Raw genomic sequence first — 22721 nt, 5'->3', positions numbered from 1 at the left:
GGTGTTTGATTGATTTAATTGGTAAAAAGGAGCCCGAAGTGTGTAAAGACAATGTCCTCCACACCGTTACAGCACCTGATCCACTGATACAAGAAGGAGTCGTGTTTTCATTTGTTTACATCAAATTCTGACCTCATCATCCAGATGTTGCAGCACAAATTGAGACACATCAGGTGGATGATCATTTTTCCAACCATTTATCTTCCGATGTTTGGCGATGCCATGTAAATTGCAGCCTCAGCTCCCTGTTCTGATAGGAAACAACCACACCGGGGACTGTTTCTAACAGCACATCTGCTCTAAGGGCTGACATGTTGTACATTCAGAGCTACCCTTCCCATCAGTGTGAAACAGTTTTCCACTGACCTCTGACATCATGGTGTGTGGGGATGTGTACATTAATGCATAGAGGAAACTTGTAAATAAATAATCTGCATTTGAATCCTGACAGACACTAACAAATGTTGTTTGTAGACCACTTACAGAAAACATGAGGGCAAAGGAAACTGCACGTGTTGAGCTCATCAGCTGAACTAGCTGTGGTTTAAAGAGGCTTCCTGCAGTGATGCTGTTAGTTTGTGCAGCGCTTACAAACATCGGAACCAATCAAATCAGACGTCCCTTTAAGGGACTTGTCTCTTTACAGAGTACAGTTATATTGGTTTCAAGCGAGCGTGTGTTCGACTGTAAGTGTGAGGTACACCACACTGCTGCCATCTGGTGGCAGGAGCAGAAACGCCAGGACAACATTTAAACTTAATGCACAGTATAGAGTTTTATTGTTTATATTAAATCAGAAAGAAAAGCACTATAACGTATGATACAAACCAATAAAATTTTATATCTTAGGGAAAAACAAAAACTCAAATGACATTACAAAAAAATAGTAACACTAGTGGACAAAAAACATTCTTTAAATAACAGAACTGTACATTTTCATACGCAACTAAAAAACAAAAAACAAAAAAACAGAAAAAAGTAAGACACCAAAAAGAAACGAATTAAATAGTGATGGAAAAGAACCACAGGCAGTCAGTACCAAACAGAGCTAAAGCTAAAGTCAGCTGACGCGGGAGGAAGGACGTAAGGCAGCAGGAAACAGGCTGGGACGCGGGGAGGATCAGAGCGAAGAGAGGAGAAACTGCTGTGTGGTTCCTTCACTCACCGTCTTTACAGAGTTAACAAGAGAAAGCAAGTAGCTGAATATAAACTCTTTAGAAAACAACCTCAGTGTAACCCCAGCACCCCCCCTTCATTTTCATTTTGACAAATATAATGACACTGAATCTCTTTGACACACAGACAGAAGCCACAGTCCACACAGTGCAGGACACCTCCAGGTTCCTTTGCATCAATCACTGTAAACTCTCACGAGAGTCGGCACGCACCGTGGACGCCGGACGGATGTAATATCGCAATTTGTAGGAAACTCGAGCCCGCCCATCGACTCAACCGGCGAGCCTTGTTACACTGCATAAAGTCCAAGTTGCACCTGTTCTACAGGTTTCTGAAACTCTTTGAAAAGTTGCATAGGTAAACGAGCAGGCAGCAAACGACAGCCTTCGATTTGACTACAACAAACACTAGAGGGCACCGAATGACTTTGATTCATTACATAATCGTCTGCAAATCTGAAAAACTTTTCACCCAGGAAACAAAAACTCATCTCGCATCAAACTTAAACTTGTGTTGCTTTTCTGCAACAACTGCATGTGTGCTATAGAAAGTCTTCAGTGATGGCTTTATTCTGTTTCTTTGGGTTTGCAGGTTTAAACAAAGAATCTACACAATGAGAATCAATTAGTGCAAAAGAGGTTAAATGCAACGTTACACCATGTCCGGAGTCCACGTGATCGAGAGCCCCCTGAACGACTCAGCAGCTTCAGCCACAGAGTGCTGGTGGAGGGAGGGGAGCTATGTACTGCTACAGAAGACAAACACATAATTAACCCAGTAGCACAGCGCATGCCCCGCCCCTTTTTCTTGTCTTTTTTTAAAAAAGCGCCATTACAAGTCGGTACAAAATGTAAAATAAAATCATATGCAGTGAACGTACACATGAGCAAAAATGTGTCAGGTTCCTTTGAAGCGGATTCGGCCCAGAGCTGTGCGAGCTGTGCCAGACAGAAGTGCCAGGCCGCTCACGTGTGACGCAGGAAAGATCCATCAAAAATGCAAATAAACAAAACGTCTCAGAATCTGACTTCTCCGATAGAAAATTCACAAATCTAAACTTTTTAGTAGCAATATCAAAATGTCCTCTTTGTAAACAGTTTGCCCTTTTTGTCGAGTGGGTAAATACATTCTAGTCACACTGATGCTGAGGCTTGTATACGAGTGTGTAAGCGTGTATTCACAAATCTGTGGCAAACATCTCAAAATCATCTGACGCTCAAATCCCTGTGAGCTGCACTTCTGTTGTTCAAGCAGCCACGGCTGACTTCACTGCAGAACAAAGTCGTGCAGGTGTTCGACTTCATCGCAGCTCCACTCGTACGTTTGAAGAAACGTAAATTGCGTGCTGGCGTTCGCGTCGCCTTTTGGAGCAGCGGCGGGGTTGCTATGGTGCGTAACCATGGTGATTGGCGCAGAGTGGGGTGGGGGTAGGGTGTTGTGAGCTGGTGATGAGTGAAAGGACGGGAGCACTCGAGCTCCTGTCGGACGTCCTCGAGGTTTTGAGTGTGGAGACGGGAGGGGCTGTGTGTGTGTGTGTGTGTGTGTGTGTGTGTGTGTGTGTGTGTGTGTGTGTGTGTGTGTGTTAGGGCGGGGGGGCTCAAGCGTGCATGAGGGGAACGTTGCTCAGAGCAGGCATAAACAGTGTCTGTTCACAAGTCTCCTTCTTCCGAAGTGGGCATGACCGTGTGGGCGTGTTTCACATTTCATGAATCTTAGTGGCAGTGGATGCATGCACAGTGGCCCTACATGGATTGTTTGCATGCAGATTCAGATTTGTACACTATACACTGCAAATCTGTGTGTGTGTGTGTGAGTGTGTTTCTTTAGACATGTGGTGCTCTTCACATTCAGAGTCTGTCACTGCGGAAAGTATCCTCCACAGACGGGTCCGGCAGCACCATGTCGGGATCACTGAGCATGCTCAGTCCGTCCAGGCTGAGGGGCTCGATGCGCAGCTCGTCCTCCAACGGGAAGCCTACCTCTGAGTCAAAACATTCGGGCACCGTGGAGAGCGCACTGCTGATGTCCTTGGACAGACTGGGGTTGGAGTCATCTGAGAGAGAGAAGCAGGTAACGCCCAATGATCTTTTTGCTTCTTAGACCAAAAAGAAATTTAAAAAAAAGCACAAGAGCAGCACAGGTAAAAGTCACGTACATGAAAGTGAGTTCATCTCCCTTCAGTGAGAAACGTCAGCACGGCGCTCTCCTATTCTTTGCTTTCAATGAACATTGAAAATTCGAGGTCGCCGCTGCGTGACATTTACTAATGTCACTGCAGTTCAGCACAATCACTGCAGCTGTCTGAGGCTGCGCCGCATTAGCTCAACATCCACCAGCTCTCTGCAACACGGCAAACATCATAATACACAACATCCTGTGAAACAGGTGATTTCTAACACCCATAACTGCACAGGCCAGTGGCTCATGTTAGCAAGCCAGAGACAGGTTAACAGATGGGAGGGGCTCCGTGATCCACCGAAAGCAGTAAAGACAGATGGAAAACGGGAGGTGCAGTAAAACAACTTGTGACCAGCAGAGGAGCTCTCAGCTGGACCGTCCTGACAGACGAAGCTAGCTCTGCTAACGTGAATGAGCCAGATGTTGACTTTGTTTGAAAACAGTAGCACCAAAATGTGGCACCGCATCCAATCGAACAGCAGGCAGCCTGGTGAGGACTCCCTGTGCCAAAGTCACTGACTGCTGTTAACTCAAACTAACAGCAACAGCAACAAAAGTAAGACTAATAACAATGTGACATCATAGCAAACAGTAAGGGTGACAAAAACAGGGCTGTGTAACTGGCTCAGATTCCTGCACCAGGATATCCAAACAGTCCAGCGTGTCAGGAAAACACTGACTGTTCGGTTTGTTTTACATACTCGCATGTTTATTTTTTTTAATCCAGACATGACAGCGGCTCTCTCCCCGTCAGACTCACCAGTCAGTATGATGTTGGGCAGTCCTCCGCTGCAGTTTGAGTACAACATATTGGACCTCATGTGCATCTGGTCCTGCAGGCTGCTGTGGCTGCCACCCATCCCTGACTGAGCAGCCTGCGAGTAATAGAGGGAGGCGGACGACGGATCGAAGCAAGACCCCCCTGCTGTGGAGCTCATTGTGTTTTCCAACAGACCGAACTGATCCAACTAGCAGGCAGAAGGTGGAGAGAAAAACAGAAAGAATCAAGGAGCTGAGATGGTGTCACATTCACCCTGGCAGACTGTACCATGTAGCACGTTTTCTCAGCACAAGAAAAACGTCACATCCTCCTGATCTGTCCTGTCAACACTGCACTCACTTTACTGTTGGTTTGATCTTTGTTTGAGGTTTCACACATACAGTCTGCAGGATTTTGTTTAGGAAAAATGTTCCCAGAAGATATTTCAATCTTTTAACAATTACAGACACTGGAATCTGTGTGTCAATAACCAAACACTCGAGGTTCTCATAGCACATCTGCAGGTTTAACAGTGGTCACCTGATAGGGGACCATCTTGTTCTGGCGATTACAGAACTGCGGCTCCATGAACGGGTCGCTGAAGAGAGCTGCCAAATTGTTGGGCTATCAGGGAGAAAACATTACAATGAGAAGGAAATCAGTTCATTTCATTCGTGATGACGTGTGCTGCCAAAACATATCAGACTTTATTATTATTACATATAATGTTGCTTCAGTCACTTTAACCGTAACCACAGGAAAGGACAAAAAGCTAAAACAGAATGAAACTAAAGGAGGCTTTGTGTGTCTGCTTCTGAACACATCTGCATAAAAATGATCGCATATGAAGTGCTGACTGACAAATCCAACTACAGCCTCAGTGTTGCACTGGCTTGTTTGTTGTTCAGACTCCATAATAAGATATAAAGGCTCAGCCTTGTCTGTTACAGTTCAAATGCTGAAGCAAAAATGTATGAAAATCAATAATACGCTGCAAACACTGTTGTTTAGTGACATGACTGTGTGTCCCCGCGTGTGCATGCTAACCATTCTGCACACACACAGACACACACAGACAGACAAAGACGCTCTTCACTCACTTGGCTCGTGTTGAAGTCTAGTGGAATGCTCTGAAGCGGAGAGACGGGCTGCTGCTGCTGCTGCTGGCGTTGGCGGCCCTGGTCCACTACATGCTGGGGTTGTTGGTAGAGCGGATAGGGCGGCGGAGGCTCCCTTGGCATATTGCTGGTATCCAAAGCAACTCCCTATCCACAACAGAGAAACCCAGCAGGAGTCACTAAAGTCCAATAAAGACCTGAAGCTAATTCAGTCTGACTGTAGTGTCATTACTTCATTACTCTGAACAATGACACCAGCGTGTTTTCTGCGATGTAAATGAGTAACTTGGAGGAAATGCTTTGCTTTGTTATGCGTACGTTGAATTTTGGATCCTTCTTTGTGACAGCAGTCGTTCACACAGTGAAATAACTCCTTTTTCTGGTGTTTCCCTCTCATCAGGGGAAACCTGTGTGTGAGGTGAGTGTACCTGCGTGATGGGGGACAGCGAGGGCGACATGGTCGGAGACAGCTGCTTGGCCAGACCCCTGCGCTGCTCGGCCCCAGGAGACAGGGTGAGGGGGCTGATGGGAGCTGGCCTTCGCCGGGGGGAGTTGCTGGACAGGCGCAGGGACGAGTTGATGGAGGGATTGCTGAGCGAAGACTGCAGCTGACAGTTGTTGAGGGAAGCCTGGATTGAAGGGTTGCTCAAAGAGGAGGAGAGACCTGCAGGGAGAGAAAGCACAGCAACACAGGGACTCAATCACACGAGCTTCAGACCCAGCACGGTGTAAACGAGGAGAGTATGTGGTACTGCTGATGTACTTTTTTCCAGAATACTCTCCAGGCCCCGACTCACAACACTAGACTTTATTGTGTGACTGGGAAGGGAGAGAACGATGGCGAGCAGAGGAAAGGAAAATGAGAGGACAGAGGGAAACTGAGGGGAAAGAAAAGGGCTGTTTGTAGCGAACCGAAAGAGGGTCAAAGTTTCTCTGTCACTTTGGTGTTCGGCCAAGCTGAACTGTATCCGACATGGGAGCCCAAACACACACGCGCACACGCAACATACACAGACATTTATGGGCGTGACCAGGCAGCAGAGTTCACAGTGGGAGCTCTGAGACAGAGAGAGCCTTTAATGAGTTACTAACAACGTATGGCTGGCAGAGACATGGAGCTGGAGCTCGCTCAAAGTGCCGGAGCTCGGCTTCCTAAGTTAAAGGGACAGTTCAAGCCCCAAATTCATGTATTTTCCCCATCAGCACTGTTATTCACCTGTCCAGACTGTTTCAGCGTAAAGTCCTAAAAGTCAAAGAAAAATCTATCAAAAGCACATGTTACTCACTCCAAGTATGCCACAACTAAATGTTGCAAGGACATGTGGAAGCAGCAGTGTTGTGTTAAACTGAGCTCCCACAGAATCACTGCTGTGATGTGTTTTATGAATAATTCAGGCAGACTCACATCTTTGGTCTTGGATCGGTCACAGCTCAATATTATTGGAACGTCCCAGACATGTTTGAGGTGTGCAGGCCAGAGATTGTCCGCGGTGATGTCATGAGATGAAAGGGGGGGGGGGCACTTTGAGTTTGGGCTATCAGGCAAGAGGAGCAACAGAAGGGGAGGCAGGCACCCAGGTATCTGTGAGGTTTCCCCTGGTGTGTGTGTCCTGTGTTTGTGTGTAAACAAGTATTTGTTTGTAATTTACTCATTTCCACGTGGTCAAAATGAGTCTTTATCACATGTGGACTGTTGATTCAGCACCATGGCTACGACAGGCGCAAGAGAGGCACGGGTGCTCCACAGTGACCACTACTGCACAAACAGCTGCTAATTTGCGATTATTTTTGTTTTTTTACAGAAATAAAGCTTTGTATTTTTTTAAATAAACTCCCATAATGACTTGCATATTAAAAAAACTTTGTTTTTTTTGTTTTTTATTGGGGAGTGACGGTAACGGTGTTCTGGGAATCCATCCTACCTGAAAAAACATCCTACCCAATGTTTCTGCGCAGAAGCGGCGCATGCGCACAACACCAACGCTGAATTAACTTCTTTTTCTCTCACCCATCCGGAATGCTTCGTAAGGTTATGGTTATGGGTGGGGGTAGGGTTAGGGTTAGTCGCAAGTCACCGTCAAATTATAACATGTCTTGTGTAGTTGTTCTGTTGTGTAGTCGTTTTGTTTTGTGTGTCAGTGAGGGCACTAATGAATGTCACAAAGGCACATTTGCAATGTAAACACTGTCACTAAGTAGGAGTGATACACCTGCTGTTGTCAGGCCTGCAGGTTTATCCCTGTGCGGTTCTGTCTTTTGCATGTCTGTGTTTTTTTACAGTAAAAAATACTACTAAGATTTTAAGTTCTTTGTGTGATTTCAGATCAGTAATGGAACTATTAATAGTAATAGTAATACTAATGCAGTATGTCAGTAAAAAAACAACTACATGCTGTTGAGCTGAAAAGAATGAAACCAAACCAGGCAAAGGGGAAAAATAAAATGAAACAATCTGAGGGTGAAATACAAACGTAAACTCAAAAGGAGTCAAAAATGGCCGGTTGTATTTCAGACCTCAGAGGGTTAATCCAACAAATCATGAAAAATTAGGTTTAAATTTTTGTTCATGACAGTGCAGATTTCTGACATTTTGTGTAATTTAACATGTAACAATGTGATTGTTTTCTGACAAAAAACAGTGTGAAACTTAAGTCAGACTTGTGTTTGTAAATGAACCGCCCCATGTTGTGTAGCTTTTTATACTTATTGGGCTGCATATTTATTTATTATACAGGTTATACGGTACATAACATCAAAACTCACATGTTTTATGTAACTAAAGTGTGTAATTATGTGGGCTACAGACAATAATTAAGTTGTAGACTATATTTATATGAAAAACATGTATTCTTACTGCATTTGAATCATTTTAACCATATTTAACCACCTGCATATGTGTTTGGGGGAAAAAAGGGGGTTTGATTTTGCCACCCCATTTGATTTCTTTGTCACCCTCATGCCACCCTAAGAAAATTTCTCTAGATCCACCCCTGCACACACACACACACACACACACACAACCTTGTGAGTTGCCGATGCCCAGGTGCATCATTGCAGCTGGCAGGTTTCCGGTGCTGCTGCCCCCGCTGATGTTGGGGTACCCGATGTTGTCGTCAGGGTCCAGCGGCGTGGAGAGCGGGGAGGGAAACTGCAGGTTGCTGAGGTCTGGCAGGGAGCCCCCGGTACTCAACGAGCCCTGGTAGTGGGACAGCCCGGGGTTCTGCTCTGGAGACGGGAATATGCTGTAGGAAAGGCAGACAGAACACTGATTCAACACCGCGCCGCTGACCACAAACCATTCGGATTAAAGTAACGAACGCGACTAATTGAAAAGCACTCTCTTCTGTTCCCCACCCACTCTCTGCTTCTTCAATTATTTCCAAATAATAGCATATGGGCAGCAACTGTGCCTCGTCTGTCCCCAGACTATAAAGCAAATGCTCGCCTCCATAAACAGAGCAGCTCGGCACCTGGTACTCAGTGTTCTGCCTTTCTTATTTCCATGTTCAACTGGGGCAAGTCTATGAACGCTCTGCAGAAGCTGTTACTGCATTCTGTATCATGAAAAGAGAAGCTATAGGTCAGAGCTGTCTCACACGGTACCACAAGGCTGCTGCTAATACATTCCTGGCAAAAATGGAGATTCACGACACCGGAGGTCGTTTGTGGTGGAAGGAAAATAGTGTCAACAAAACACGGTTAAACAATGCCAATGGCATGTGATTGTCGTAACAACACTCTTCCTCTTACTTCTAAAGGTTAAAGGTGTAAAGGACGTCCTGTTTGAAGCAGTGGGAATGCGTGGCATTTCATTTCTAGCATTCCTTTGTTTCCTTAGATCAGCTGCAGTTGTTACTGCCCATGGAAAACACCCACAGCAGGTCAGTTATGACCACAGGGAAACAGCAGAAAACACACACAGTGACCCTGCTCAGACTCACTTGATTCCAGGCACTTCACAGGATTTAGGCCTTGAGGCCAGAGACTGGACCTGAAACAGAAACAGGAAAACTATGATACACGCAAAACATAACTGAGACATAAAGCAACGAAAACCCTGAACATGCATTTACACTTCTTGAAACAACAATTCTGCATTTTGATTTTATGCTAAAATTATTTCAAGGTTGCATCAAAGACAACCTAGTGTGCTAAAAAAAAAGGCAACGCAACAGCAGCCAGTGACTGCAGTCAGGGCTAGGCCACGCGGTGCGCGTTTGACTGAGCATGAAAGATCAGCAATTAGGCAACATTTAAAATGTTAACAACATGGAGATGTTGGAGCCTCCCGTTCATGTCAGAGCATGTTCACAGCATTTACAGCTTCAATTAGAGGTTGAAACAGAACTGCCATGAGAGAGAGGAAGAGGAGAAAAAGTCCTGCAGCGGTGTCAAGATGTGCTAAACTGTGGCTTCTTTACTTCCCAGCCACTCTGTGGGCCGTGCACCACCAAAGGGAGCATCAAACCATTTATAGGCTGCACTTGACGAGCAGCGATGAAGAACTTTGTTTAGAAACTGCATCTTGGAAATGATGAACACTTAAACACACATGCATGTGCACAAGTTAAAAACACGAACACTACCGCCAGGCAGCAGAAAACGCTCACCATTATTTCACTTTTCTACTACCGCTTATTGCTCGTGCACATGTTGCTATTCCAGAGAAATGATTTCAACAAACACTTAGAGAATAAAAGCAGTAAAATAAGGATCGCTCAGGCATCAAAACCAGAGCATCTGTGCTGAGAGCGGCTCTTTGCATCAGCACAGCGTATTCATCCAATAATGAGCAGAAATCCCCCTGAATACCAAGAATTGAGCAAAAAGAATGGGGACATTAATCACTGAGCAATGGGTGGTCATAACATTTGAGAATGCTGTGATCAGACAGACAGTGTTCTGACTGAAGGTCCACGTTTAAAACACACACAGTGTGCAAAAGTAAATGTCACGCATGCAACTGTTATGTGCAAATGTGCAGCTGGTGACTCGAGGGGTTAGAAAGACCACCATACTCTCTGTGTATTTAAATCATTTCTTGTTCCTTTGTGAATTTCAACATTCCCGATTCCGTATATTTGCCTCTCACATTTCTGGGTGCTAACGATCAGACAGGAAGGACTGGTTTGGCCTGCAGTCTCTCCTGAGCCACAGCAGGAATCCACGGTGTCACGATCGCCTACGCTGCCACAGACAAATGCTGTTGGTCCCATTTTCAAGTTTGTTTCTATCAGCATAGAAAGAATGCAACCAGATGTGCAGGGATGAAGCCAGCCTGTGGTCAGTGATGTAAAAAGAGAGCAAACTTCTCACCTTCTTGGCCTGCCACAGCTGCTTGGGTAGCGGCTTACTGACACCTATGAGGTTCTCCTCGTTAGGGATGGTGGGGAAGGAGAAGACTGCAGAGAGAAAGGTGCACGTTCATTCACACATGTTTCCTAATGTCAAGTATAATATGGTGCAATGTGGTGCAACTCACCGTCTCCTGAGCCGTCCACCTCGGCCTCATTTACACTCGCTGCACACCAGCCTCCATCAGAAGCAAACAAACAGGAAGCAGAGTGCGAGTGGCGTGATCGACGAAGAAAGACACAGAAAACAAAGGCGGAGGAACGTTAGAGGATATTCTATATTAACCAGCTGTTTGAATAATCCCAGCACGCCTGATGCTCTCATTAGCCTCTCTGACAGTAACAGGCCCTCTGGCATTCTGCAATTACTGTGCAGTTTCAACAACAACAGCTGGGCATCTGGCATCGTGTTATTAATCAGAGAGGGCGAAGAAAAGTTGGGAGACGACTGTTGTTTTCTCATGCCTCAAAGATGCTTTCTACTCCTCCAGACTTAACAGCAGATCCACATGCCTGTGTCTCGTCCACCCAGCGTTTCTCTTTTCTCTGCCCAAGTCATCGTGTGGGCAACACCACTTCCTGTGAAACACTTCTGTTGCTTATTAGGAAAATCGTTTTTGTTTCTCTCGTTTTCTCCTTCAGAGCTCATCATGCATCAAACTTGAGTTTAGGTCATTTTTTTACGACTGCTATTATAGAAGTTTAAGGGCTGAAAATCTGGAATTCATGTCAATGCTACTTTGGCACAGACACTTCCCAAATTGAAGCCGGCTCGCCCCGGCAGGTTTATGCCCCCCACTACACCAGAGCAACTGCTCAGGCAGAGCTCAAGCAACACAATCAAGAGCCCAAGGCACTGACTTTGCCTCCAAACTGCACCAGCTTCCAATGGGATGCACTGGTCTAATACATGGAGGCAGCATCTGAAATCCACAGAACACAAAGGCTCCACAAACCTGTGACCACAGGTTAGAAGTGCTCAATCATCCAGGTAAGTACTAAGATCATCGGGCCAACTGCTCTTGGTGCAACCTAGGTCTCGGCTGAAGACCAGAGGAGACCGTGCCTTTGCCGTTGCTGCACCCAGGCTATGGAATACTCTTCCTCTTCATATTCGTGCGTCAGATTCGATTCAGTCTTTTAAATCATGTTTAAAAACTTATTTGTTTGATCTGGCATTTAAGGCGAATTAGGGTAATTTACATCTGGCTCTGTATTTAGATTATGTAATTATCTTATTTTATATATTTGTAATTTATATTTTATTGTGATTTTATTTGTACTGCGATTTTAATGGAAAGAACTTTGGTGTACTTCGGTCTTAAAAATGTGCTATATAAATACATTTTGATTGATTGATTGAAGTAAATCCCTAAAGGTTGATTCTGTTCATCTGGACATAGTGGGAGTGGGAGAAGTGTTTGTCACTCATCTTTCACAGGCTTATAATGCTGTGATTGCAGCCCAGGTCTCAGGTACTCATGGACGTTGATCGGTGGTTGTTGATCAATGGCTATAATAATCTGCATATTAATGATCAAGGAACTGACCTCCATCGTTCCCTCAGTGGTGCTACTTTCAGTCATTGTGCAAACGTAGTGTTTATCATGTTGGGGAAACCTGCAGTCAGCTGAGACTGAAGAAGTCACCTGATGATGAAACGTTTCTCCCACTGAAAACGTCCAGAATCAACCTTTGGAACAAGTCAGAAGTGTTTTGGTTTCATTGGATTTAGACCATATCAGTGCATGTAGTGTGAAGCATAAATCCAATAAAACCTTTAAAGTATAATTGTAATTTGCTTTGAGGACAGATGTTTCCAAAGACTTTTCAGGATCTCCACAGCCCGACTCCTTCCGTGCTCTCATTCTCTCTGAGGCCCATTCAAATTGAGAGACAGCATTCAGATGGAGCAATGAGACAAGACAAGCGTCTGGCATCGCTACATTTCCCCTTTAAAGGTTGTCGAGTCCCCGTAGCTCAATGCTGCAACTAGGACGGAAACGGGACAACTGGCATGGAAAATGGTTGGGCTGGTGTCCCTGGCTCGGATCAGGCCGTGCAATGCTCTCAGTATGGGTGTTGTAAATGCTCAGGATTAAGAAAAAACACTAGTGTCTACTGCCACAGCATAGCAGCAATCAGAGCCCTGTCAGCTGCACAGACTGCTCCTTTTCTACTGACAACAACAGAAACGAAATCTCACGATTAGAGACTGCAGCTGAACTGATCTGTCCAAAGTGTTTCCACCTATTCCTCCAGTGTGACTCATAGCTGTAATTTCTAGTTAGATGCTTCTTTAATCAGCCAGGGCTTAACACCACTCTAAGTCCGCCGAAGCCTTGAGAGGTGTCAACGAGGCCCTGGAGCCTCACAGCTCTGTGCGCTCGTGCAGGAGGCCGTGACACCAGGCTGCTCCATCTCAAGGCCTCTTTCAGAGGAAACGACACAGAGCCTGTGGGTCATGTGCAACATGTATTTTACATTTACAACAGGCTGTGAGCGCAGACTGCACTGCAGACTTCTTAGTTCATGTTGGAGAAACAGAATTAGCTCTTTGCAGATACAGTTAATGATTTATCAGTTTGACATAAATGCACCGAATAAAGTTTAACTACTTAAACTATTGTCAACGGACATTATCATAACTACACATTCATTTATAGACATAAATCCTTCAGTGGTTTGAGCCTCTTAACAATTCCAATGATGGGAGACTAAAGAAACCTTCTGACTGATGGAGTCTCAAGCTGCAGCTCCTCTAATGGCCAAATGAGGCTTTAATGTTAAGGTTTCATTTTAAATACCTCTTTTTTTTTTCATTATTAAAAAAAAAAAAAAAAATTACCGCCTAGCTATTTTGGTCTTCTTGGGTAATTTCTCCCTTCATAGCACACCTGTTTGGATTTTGTTTAAGTACGGGGTGTGCTGACAGCTGTAGTCCCATAGCTGCATGCTGGGCCTCACCTCCATTAACTGGAGTCGCTGAACTGGACCTCTGGGGTGCTGTTTGTGCATTTTGGAGCACGTTAACAGACGAGCAAACGTTACAGCTGAAATGCAGCACAGACCATCCAAGAAGTCTGTGCTTCAGGTTTGGTGCGTAAGGCTGTAATATTTTACTCAGTGTGCTGTGTGTCCACTTCATGGATGCAGTTTGCTAACAACAGTTGGTAACTCAGTACTCCACCCACTGATCAACGGCCAATATGCTATAAACACAAAAACTAATGGGTCACAGTGGCTACGTCCATCTAGGATCCACGGGTAGCCACTCCCATCAGTGCATGCGAGCTGGAACTAACATACAGGCAAAAGCAACCCTGTGTGCATAAATGAAGCTCTTTCTTGGGTTAGATCTTGAGGCAATATCCTGTTTGAATGTGTTGTCTAAACAGAAGGAGTAGGAATCCACTGCAGGAGCACTTCTGTTCCACACTTCATCAGCACTGAGATAACAAAGAAGCACAAAGTGAAGGACTAACAAGTGCAGAGAGGAGGACGATCAGCTCTTTGACTCTGAGTCGACTCTCTCTCTTTGGCTCAGCTACAGACGTATAAACAGACTGTTTTAAACCACAAAGGGCTGATGGTGAGTTGTGTAACTGAGCCTAGAGTGGCTTACTGGCCTGAAATGCAGCTGGTTGGACTGTGTTCTCTGTTAATAAATGACCAGGGGAACAGAAACACAAACATCATAAACTAGCATGATTACAATGAAATGAGCCCAGTATAGGAGCGGTCTGCTTACTCTATAGACTAAAACACATCAGCTCTGTATTGCAGTGATCCAGCTTTCTACTCTGAAGTGTAACACATTGGCTAAGTTTTTGAGGCTAAATCCACGAGTGGGTTGTAATTAGTCTCGCTGGACTGTTTCCTGGCCTTTTGGTGGAGTGTTTCACACTGTTATTCCTCAGATTCTTTCATGTGATGGTTCCTGTTAGATTTAGGACCTGATTAAGTGGCTCAGGGCAGAATAAAAACCTCTGTTGGCACCAAAAAGCAGGCACACAAACAGGTTAGCGATGGAACCTGCTGATTAATTCAGCTTGGACTTTCTGACTTGCTCAGATTTGCAGGAGGACGAGGTCACTGCTGCTGTTTGTGGCATCATTTAGCCCCGTGTCCGTCATTGCAGCAATCATTGTTAGAACAAGCACAAGGCTGTAAGATCCATTCCTTCAGTCTTTAACGACTGCTCCCTCTGAACCAAGCCCTGCATATTTCTGCTCCTCAACACTGCTGTTTTAATGCATCCGAGCTGATTTGAAAGGTCAGAGAGAGGGGGCGCATATAGGCAACAGTGTGTACTTCTCAAGTCATTTAAACACAGTCGGTCAGAATCTGACTAATGCTCTGTGTTTTTCTACACATCCGACAGGTCAGCTGTTAAAGACAGATTCCAGGTTTACATCCCGCCCTCTGGTTGGGAATATAAAGCAGCCTCACTCTGGATGAATCCTGCACTCCATCTCAGCTGTCAGGATTTGGAGAACAGCATTTCTCAGTGGCTGACAGAAGATTTTACCCAAAAACACAGCGATTCTCCTTCTGCCCCCTCTCCTCGGTCGTTAGTTTTGTCCGTGTTGCTCATTACTGAAATGACTCGGTCACGTCTTTTCTCATAAATTGGTGATTTACTCTTAGATCACCTGCAAAACCTTCCACTTCCTGTGGCACTTTTCAGCTGTTGTGGGATTATGCTAATCCGGCCTGTTTAGCAGCGCTGTGTTAGACGTTAATTCACAAATTCTGCTTGAACTAAAATTAGCTGGTGGGGGAGACCGTGGCTTCAAATGAGCCTGAGTATGTGTTTTAAGACACAAAGCTGGGAAGTTTAAAGATGTTCAAACAGAGAGTTTAACAAATGTATTAGTCCAGGTTTACACCACAGGTACCGTAACAGAACAGTACTGCTAATCAACAAAACCATTTTTATGTTTGTGTCATGGTTAAACCATCTGCATGTGCAAGTTCTTTCATCGAAATGATATTTTAATACTAGAATATAATGTTGTTAAACATGTGTATTGAGTTAAGGAAATTATTTTGTTTTAAACATATTTTCCAAAAGTGTGTTTTCCTATTTTTACAACAGACGGTCTCATAAATTTGTTAAGCACTGTACTTCCATATCACACCTGTGCAACCAAATGCAACACCATCTTGTTTGCTTGTAGCTTAAAGTGAATCGGGTGACTCACTCTGCACAGAAGTTACAAACTCACGGTGAAGCACAGACGCACAAAACCCACGGAGTGAAGAGGAGACATTTTCTGGTTTGTTTGCGTCTCTCTTCAGGCAAACTGAGGCCTGATGATGTCAGGTTCTTTGATGGCCAATAAGAGCAAAGTAACTGCTGTGAACATAGGTAATATTTACAGGAATAAGACTACTTTAAACTCCAAATGTCTTTTTAATTTTGCAACTTAAAGGCATGTCTTAATGATGGAGATGAATTGCAGGTCTTCTTAAGTCAAATTCTAACTTACAACACGAAACACTGTCAAAAGGGACGCATAGAAAGTGCTCTCTGAATGAGTTTGCGTATGATACTCTCACCATTGCGCTGTGGGGGTCCTCTACCCATCTGCTGGTGCATTCCAAATGGGTCCTGAGGGTTTGGGTTCATAGCACTTGTATGAAGAGCAGAGTCTGAGTTGGTTCTGTGTAGGAGGAAGAGGAGGAGGAAGAAATTATGGTGTGTATTCCAGCACCCTGGACAGAGGCAGAAGGTTTCTGAGGGCTGTAAGGTCAGTGAATCATTCCTGCTCTGGCTGCACATGGGCCACATTCATCTGCAGGCTCCCGCTGACCTTACACATAAACACCCTCACAGCACTCAGCTCAATCTTTAGCAGGACATCGTAACATAATCACCTTAAACCCTGAACGAGACACAGGGAACTCCATGCAATGGTTAAGATTAATATGAATGTTATAACAATCCAATTTCATCTGATTATTTGATTTGAAGCTGCGCTTTTCTTGGCGGTAGATGCCCAATCCAACATTTCACACACATATGTTCACCTTTCACTTGAAGCAATCTCTGAACATACACACATGAGCCAGCCCACACACAGCATCTTCGTCTTGCAGCGCTTCAGCTGAGAGCTTTCTTTAGTGCGCTCCATTAAGCCTAAATAGCTGCTTTTGTGCATCACAATGTAGAAAAGTGTTGTAATCACACTTATACTGTGAATGTGTGTGTGAATGGGTGGGTGACTGGATGTGTAGAGCGCTTTGGGGTCATTAGGGACTAGTAAAGCGTTATACAAATACAGGCCATTTACCATTTATACTTGATCCAGTTTAAGCTTTTAAAGCTGCCAGATTTTATTCCAAGTCTGCTTTGTACCATCCATTACTGTAGGCTGAGGCAGGCGAGTACGTTTGATTATTGAGCACATCGAAATGAAGCTAATGCATCTACACACTTTGGCTGTAAATATAAATCTGTGCTGTGGTTTGAAATAAAATAACAGAGACACATCAAAATGACCATTTTCTTCACTGTGCCAATTATAATGATGACTAGGGCTGGGCGATACATCGAGTTTTTCAATACATCGATATATTTTTATACGAGATAAGAGATGTGACAATATCGTTTATATCGATAGCGTCTATGTCACGTTATGATTATAAGTTTGCTTCTTGTCCACTTTTGTCTCTACGCTGCGTTACTCCGCCTCCCCCATCGCTTCACCTGCAGGCAACGACTAGATGGACACGCAGCTATCAAAGAGGAGCTGGTCGGTAAAAACAAAACATTTGGAAATTACTACTTTAGTCCTGGCAGCGTTAATCTCATTAAAATGACGTTAACGTGGCAAATCTCCGTTAACGAGTTACCGCGGATCGCCCCGTGCGTGGGGCTGCACGGCGGCAATGCTTTAACGCGCTAACGCCATGGAGCCCCACGCACGGGGGCTGCATGCCCTAAAGTCCTTTAATTTTCTCAAAAATTGACAGCACGCCTTATGTATGAATTCTGGTTGTGCTCACTGATATCGGACCGATTTTCTGTGGTACATGGCGCTCAAAATTCTGTGAAAAATGTTTTCGTTTACTTTGCTAAGCTACAAGGCCGCACCGCTTGATGGATTGTCGGAGCATTACGGCTATCGTAGGCAGGAGCCTCGCGGAGTGACAGTACTGTGCTTCAACGTAATATTACCGTACCGTGTGTGTATAAGGACCATAAATGGCACCTGTTCAGAGACACGGTTACAAAGAGGATTTCAAACTCCAGGCTGTCAGTCACGCAGTAGAAGTTGGGAACAGAGCAACTGTGAAATCTGTCTTTGTTATTATGCTCAGCATCTCTTAGTTTACATTTTGACTGCACAATTGTGAGCTTTTTGTTATGCACAAAAACAACATTGGTTTATTTTATTTATGGAGCATTATTATTAAATGCTGATAATTTATTTCTGAGTAATTTTTGCACGTACATTTGCGCTGTATGTTAATAAAAGTGTCTGTGTGAGATCTGGGACACAGCTTTGACTAAGAGCTCTCTCTTTGTTCTTACTTTATGGCTTTAAGAAATATGGAGAGATATATATCGTATATCGCCATCGAGATATGAATTTTGGGTCATATCGCCCAGTCCTAATGATCACTGACTTTATGGTAAATGGCCTGTATTTGTATAGCACTTTACTGGTCCCTAAGGACCCCAAAGTGCTTTACACATCCAGTCATCCACCCATTCACACACACATTCACATTACACACAGTAATACATTCTAAGTTAGGAAATAGCCTTTAAACAACAGTTAAACAAGCACAGGGTGGAGACTCTGTGATCTGCCCCCATTCATAGCAAACAGGTGCATTTACAAACATTTTGATTGCAAATTTAGAAAAAAATAAAATAAAACATTGAATTATCTTCAAAGCATTTAAAATTCAGACATGTCATTTTCATTTTTCCCCTGTTGTAGGAGATCCAGACTTCTGCACTCAGTACTCATCAAATGTGGTCGTGTGTTCAGTCTTTAAGTCAGATTTAAACCCTTTCACAGCTGACATTATTACAGTTAACTGACTCATTGAAGCTGCCTTTTACTTACAAAATTAAAATAAAATCAAAGTATTGAGTAAGTGTCCTCATTTTTATACGTTAAAAAACAAACTTCAACGTCCTTGCTACTGGGATATTTGCAATTTATTTCCATATTTGGCGGTCAACTGCAGCAACCAAGTGTTCATTCATAGACAGAGTGTGTCACAGTCTGGACAACCATTTTTATTCACAAGGCAATCGCACAAATCTCATAATGGGAGGCAACCTGTCTCCAAACAATCGTGATCCAGCTTCAGCTGGTTACAGTTATTCTCAGACTGGTGAAGGTGTGCAAAAAAACTGCCATCTCATTTACAAATGCAGACGGATTGCCAACACGTCGTGATCAATCTGCCAAAAAACCCCAAAGAAAAACAAGTTGATTGACTGATTGATCCAATTTAATGTTGTTGTCATAGTAACAGAAACACTGTTTTCTGATAATCCGCTGGTGCAAACCTAAAAATGTGTATTTTAGACAAACTATTCTCCGTGGTGATGACCTGGAGGCTGATACTCAAAGTTGGTTATGGAAAAATATCATACTGAATGAAGATGGGAACGCCACATTGGAGATGGTATAAAATTGATCTGGTGCCATTTTACGAGTGTATGTGCGCAGATATTTCATATATCCCATCCAGTCTGTACCTCGAGAGCTGCAACTCGGTGTTTCACAGAAGCCAACGGTCACAGCGAGGTAATACTTGTAGAAAGCACTCAAGCACTTTCCAATGTGTGCCATTTTATTCTTTTCTACATATTCCACTTGTGTGTTTTTAATCCTGTTCTCTTATAATAAGAAATCCAATCAGACAAACAGTAAAGAAGAATGGTGCTAAGGAAGCCGCTGCTCCCCGCAACAATCGAGTACAGTGCAGCTGTTGGTTTGTTATTGCTTTGATCACATTGTGTTGGTCCAGAGCTGTGAAAGAGATTAAGATCAGACCACATTTTATGAGTAATCAATGCAGAACTCGCTTTAATTCCAACATGTTCTCAACCTTTTCCTGCAACTGCCGCCAACACAAATTGACTCCAGAAAAATCAGAGAACCCAAAGACAATACAACATTTCAGAGATGATGTAAAAAGGCTGAGAGTCAGAAAATGTGAGTAAGGGACCTTGATGTTAGACTGCAAAGAGTCCTAAAGCTGGTTAGTGAGTACCTAATGTTACAGACTGAAAACAGGAGTGGAAAGCTACAAAGAAATGAGTGATAAGACTCTGGAGCTGAGACTCGGGTCCTCTATTCCAGTGCTTCAAAGGAAGAAAGAAGAAGGGGATTATTGAGATGTTACAAATCAGGCAGAGATTTACAACAGATAGAAACCAGGACACGATGTAGACAAGACTGATTGCAAAAAGACAAAGAACAGAATTGTTTGCCACTGTAAGCGAGGGATAAGGCAGGCCGAGCGAAAGAGGGGAAAAAGACTGAGAAAGAGAGGGATGGGGTCAAGGGGTCACCTGTTGAGTTGTGATATTAATCTAAACCCCGGCCGTTTTTCCTCAGTCCATGGCTGCTGTTCCCTTCGAAGACAGACAGAGGAAAAGCATGACAGACACATTTAATGGGTAAAAGCAGAGACCCCTGGCTCCAGCCTTAAAGTTCTGCAAGAGGAGAAAATATCCCTGTAAAAAATGTGACATATTTGCATTGGCATACACATGGAAAGAAGAAAGACCTCGGAAAACACTCAAGACCCAGCACAAAAGTCCTTTATTTCGGAGGAAAATGGAAAGAGGGGATAAATTCAAAACAGGCTGAAGACTGATGGGAAGGAAAAATGAAGACAAAGACAAGAAGCAAGCTAGGTTTATAAACCTCTCACACGTGCAACCAGCACTCTGAGGAAACGACGAGAAACAGAGTCGTCAAAGCCTGAAACGATGGAGTGGGAACGCTGACTGAGTGGATTTTGTCCTAAAGCGCTCATCAAAAAGGGTCCTGACTTCTACGTAAAAGGAAGTAGTAACAGTTTGTTTTTCTCCAACTGGCACAGCTACTCTTCTAAAAATACTAAACTGTGATGGAAAGAACTAAAAACTAAAAATAAATAAATAATAAACTAGACCACCCTCCCTCCAGTCATGCTGGCTGGGATGTTTGTGGAATGCTTTCTTAGCGTTATATAGTGGTGCAACGGATCACGGTTGATCCGTAATCCGAACCGATCCCACTCCACGGTTCGGCACGCACGTGATCCGAAGATTCGAAAAAGAAGAAAGAAAAAAAAATGTGTATGGTGGTCAGTCTGTCAAGCGGTAGAGTGGAGGAGCAGAGGAGTTTGCGGTATTTAAGCAGCCCTTTGCTGCCCAGTCCGACCGGGCTAAAGCTATTACAGAGGGTATTGGGGTGTTTAGCTGCAGACGGGAGGCCGTATTCTGTTGTGCAAAACAAGGGGTTTAAACTGTGATGAACGTGCTTGAGCCACGCTATGATATCCTGTTGTGCGTCCACTTCAGTGACAAGATCGCTCCAAGCATGTGTGAGCAGGAAAAGTTTAAAGTTATGGCTGAACTGTCACAGACATCTTCTGCTGCCCTAACTACAAATGGGTGGACCTCCAGGGCAACGGAAAGCTACGTGACCGTTATTATATCGTTGTTATATCACAGCGGAGTGGTAGATACAAAGCCCTGCCCTATAGATTACATAAGATTAGATGAAACTTTATTTATCCCTCGGGTGGGTTCCTCCAGGAAATTCTGCAACAGAAGTTGCAGAATGTGAGCAGAAATATACCATATTTACACATATATAAATACAGAGAATACAAAGGGGATAAACAGTATAAACAGGAATAAGAATACAAGGGATCGGCACATTTCAAGTATTGTGAGTCTATTACACCGTTGGATATTAACAAAAACTATTGCACAGTGAAAAGGCACTACAGCTTACTTGTTCCCCCCTCCTCTGTCCCCGTTTCCCCTCCCAGTTTGATGGCGTGTGGGACAAAGGAGTTTTTAAGTCTGCTGGTTCTTGACTTTGGGAGAAGCAACCTGTCACTGAACAGACTCCTCTGGTTGTTTATGACCGTGTGCAGAGGATGCCCAGCATGGTCCATAATGTCCATATTGCACCTTAATTTATTTTTATATAAGTGCGTGGAATGAGTCTTGAATTTAATGTTTTTTAATAGGCAAAAAATACTTAAATGAGTAAATGGCGAGTCAAATTTTTGTCTTTTTTTTTTCTCATTTTTGCTGATCCGAAAATTGATCTGATCTGTGAGATATTTGATCTGTTGCACCACTAGCGTTATATATTAACAACATGCTCCTGTTTTTCAGCTGCCATCAAAGAAATTGTTGGAAAACCAAAAATCAAAGCAACAGAAACACAATGACGTCAGGCACTTTGTTAACAAGCTGTTTAGCCACATCTTCACTTTCAGTACAGGGAGACAGAATTTATCTGCCCGACGTGTGAGCCTGGGTTCGAACCTGCTGGGCAGTGAATCTCTGAGTGGACTTTGTCTGTGTGAAGGCTAACGTTTCCTCTCACTGTCCAAGTTAGGCTTAAGATATAGCTGAGAGCCCGCTGTGACTTTTTTCTCTGAGGAATTCGACCTCTGCTACTGTGGCTACATAACAATCAGTTCTCAGAACTGACATAATGTGGGCTGGTTCTCAAAGGGCACCAGTGCAGACCTGTGACAACACTGACTGGGTTCCCTACGTGACGTCTCAAGCCGACTGTCTTGGTGTTTTAAAAGTGGATATTAAAAAAAATCCAGGGTGGATCTGACTGGAAACCAGTGGAGCACACTGCAAAGCTAGCATTGCTCCAAAGCTAGCAAGCTGCCCATCCTCTTTCCAACTTTAATGTGGGCAATAACTTCAAAGTGAACATTACAATATGTTCAGTGAGACTTTTTGGTGGCAATACTATGTCAATGCAGGGACATCAAATATCGATTTTATTAAATACATGAAAATACTTTGGGAGCACTACAAACAAGAGCAGGGCTCGCAAAATTTCAAAATCCCTGGTAGCCCTTCGGGCAGGGACTCTTCAGTTTTTGGTAGCCCAAAATAAATTTAAG

General features: G+C 43.9%; 1 protein-coding gene across 2 annotated transcripts in view; it reads right to left on the bottom strand.

Moving 5' to 3' along the window:
- Positions 1-2746: 2746 nt before the first annotated feature.
- crtc3 (CREB regulated transcription coactivator 3) overlaps positions 2747-22721 on the bottom strand; it is a 41084-nt gene continuing 21109 nt past the window's right edge. The window contains exons 5-15 of one of the 2 annotated variants that reach the window (XM_005746683.1): positions 20137-20199; positions 16152-16255; positions 10715-10753; positions 10549-10634; positions 9174-9223; positions 8254-8474; positions 5661-5896; positions 5215-5379; positions 4655-4738; positions 4115-4322; positions 2747-3229 (exon numbers count right to left, since the gene is read on the bottom strand). In XM_005746683.1, coding sequence (XP_005746740.1) covers positions 3024-3229; positions 4115-4322; positions 4655-4738; positions 5215-5379; positions 5661-5896; positions 8254-8474; positions 9174-9223; positions 10549-10634; positions 10715-10753; positions 16152-16255; positions 20137-20199 — 1462 coding nt within the window. In that variant the 3' untranslated portion in view covers positions 2747-3023. The remainder of the gene's footprint in view (positions 3230-4114; positions 4323-4654; positions 4739-5214; positions 5380-5660; positions 5897-8253; positions 8475-9173; positions 9224-10548; positions 10635-10714; positions 10754-16151; positions 16256-20136; positions 20200-22721) is intronic. The other variant, XM_005746684.1, reaches the window with a different exon arrangement.

Source organism: Pundamilia nyererei, unplaced genomic scaffold (genome assembly GCF_000239375.1).
Source record: "Pundamilia nyererei isolate P.nyererei 1_Seehausen unplaced genomic scaffold, PunNye1.0 scaffold00181, whole genome shotgun sequence".
NCBI lineage: Eukaryota > Metazoa > Chordata > Actinopteri > Cichliformes > Cichlidae > Pundamilia > Pundamilia nyererei.
This window is presented reverse-complemented; position numbering and strand designations above follow the sequence as displayed.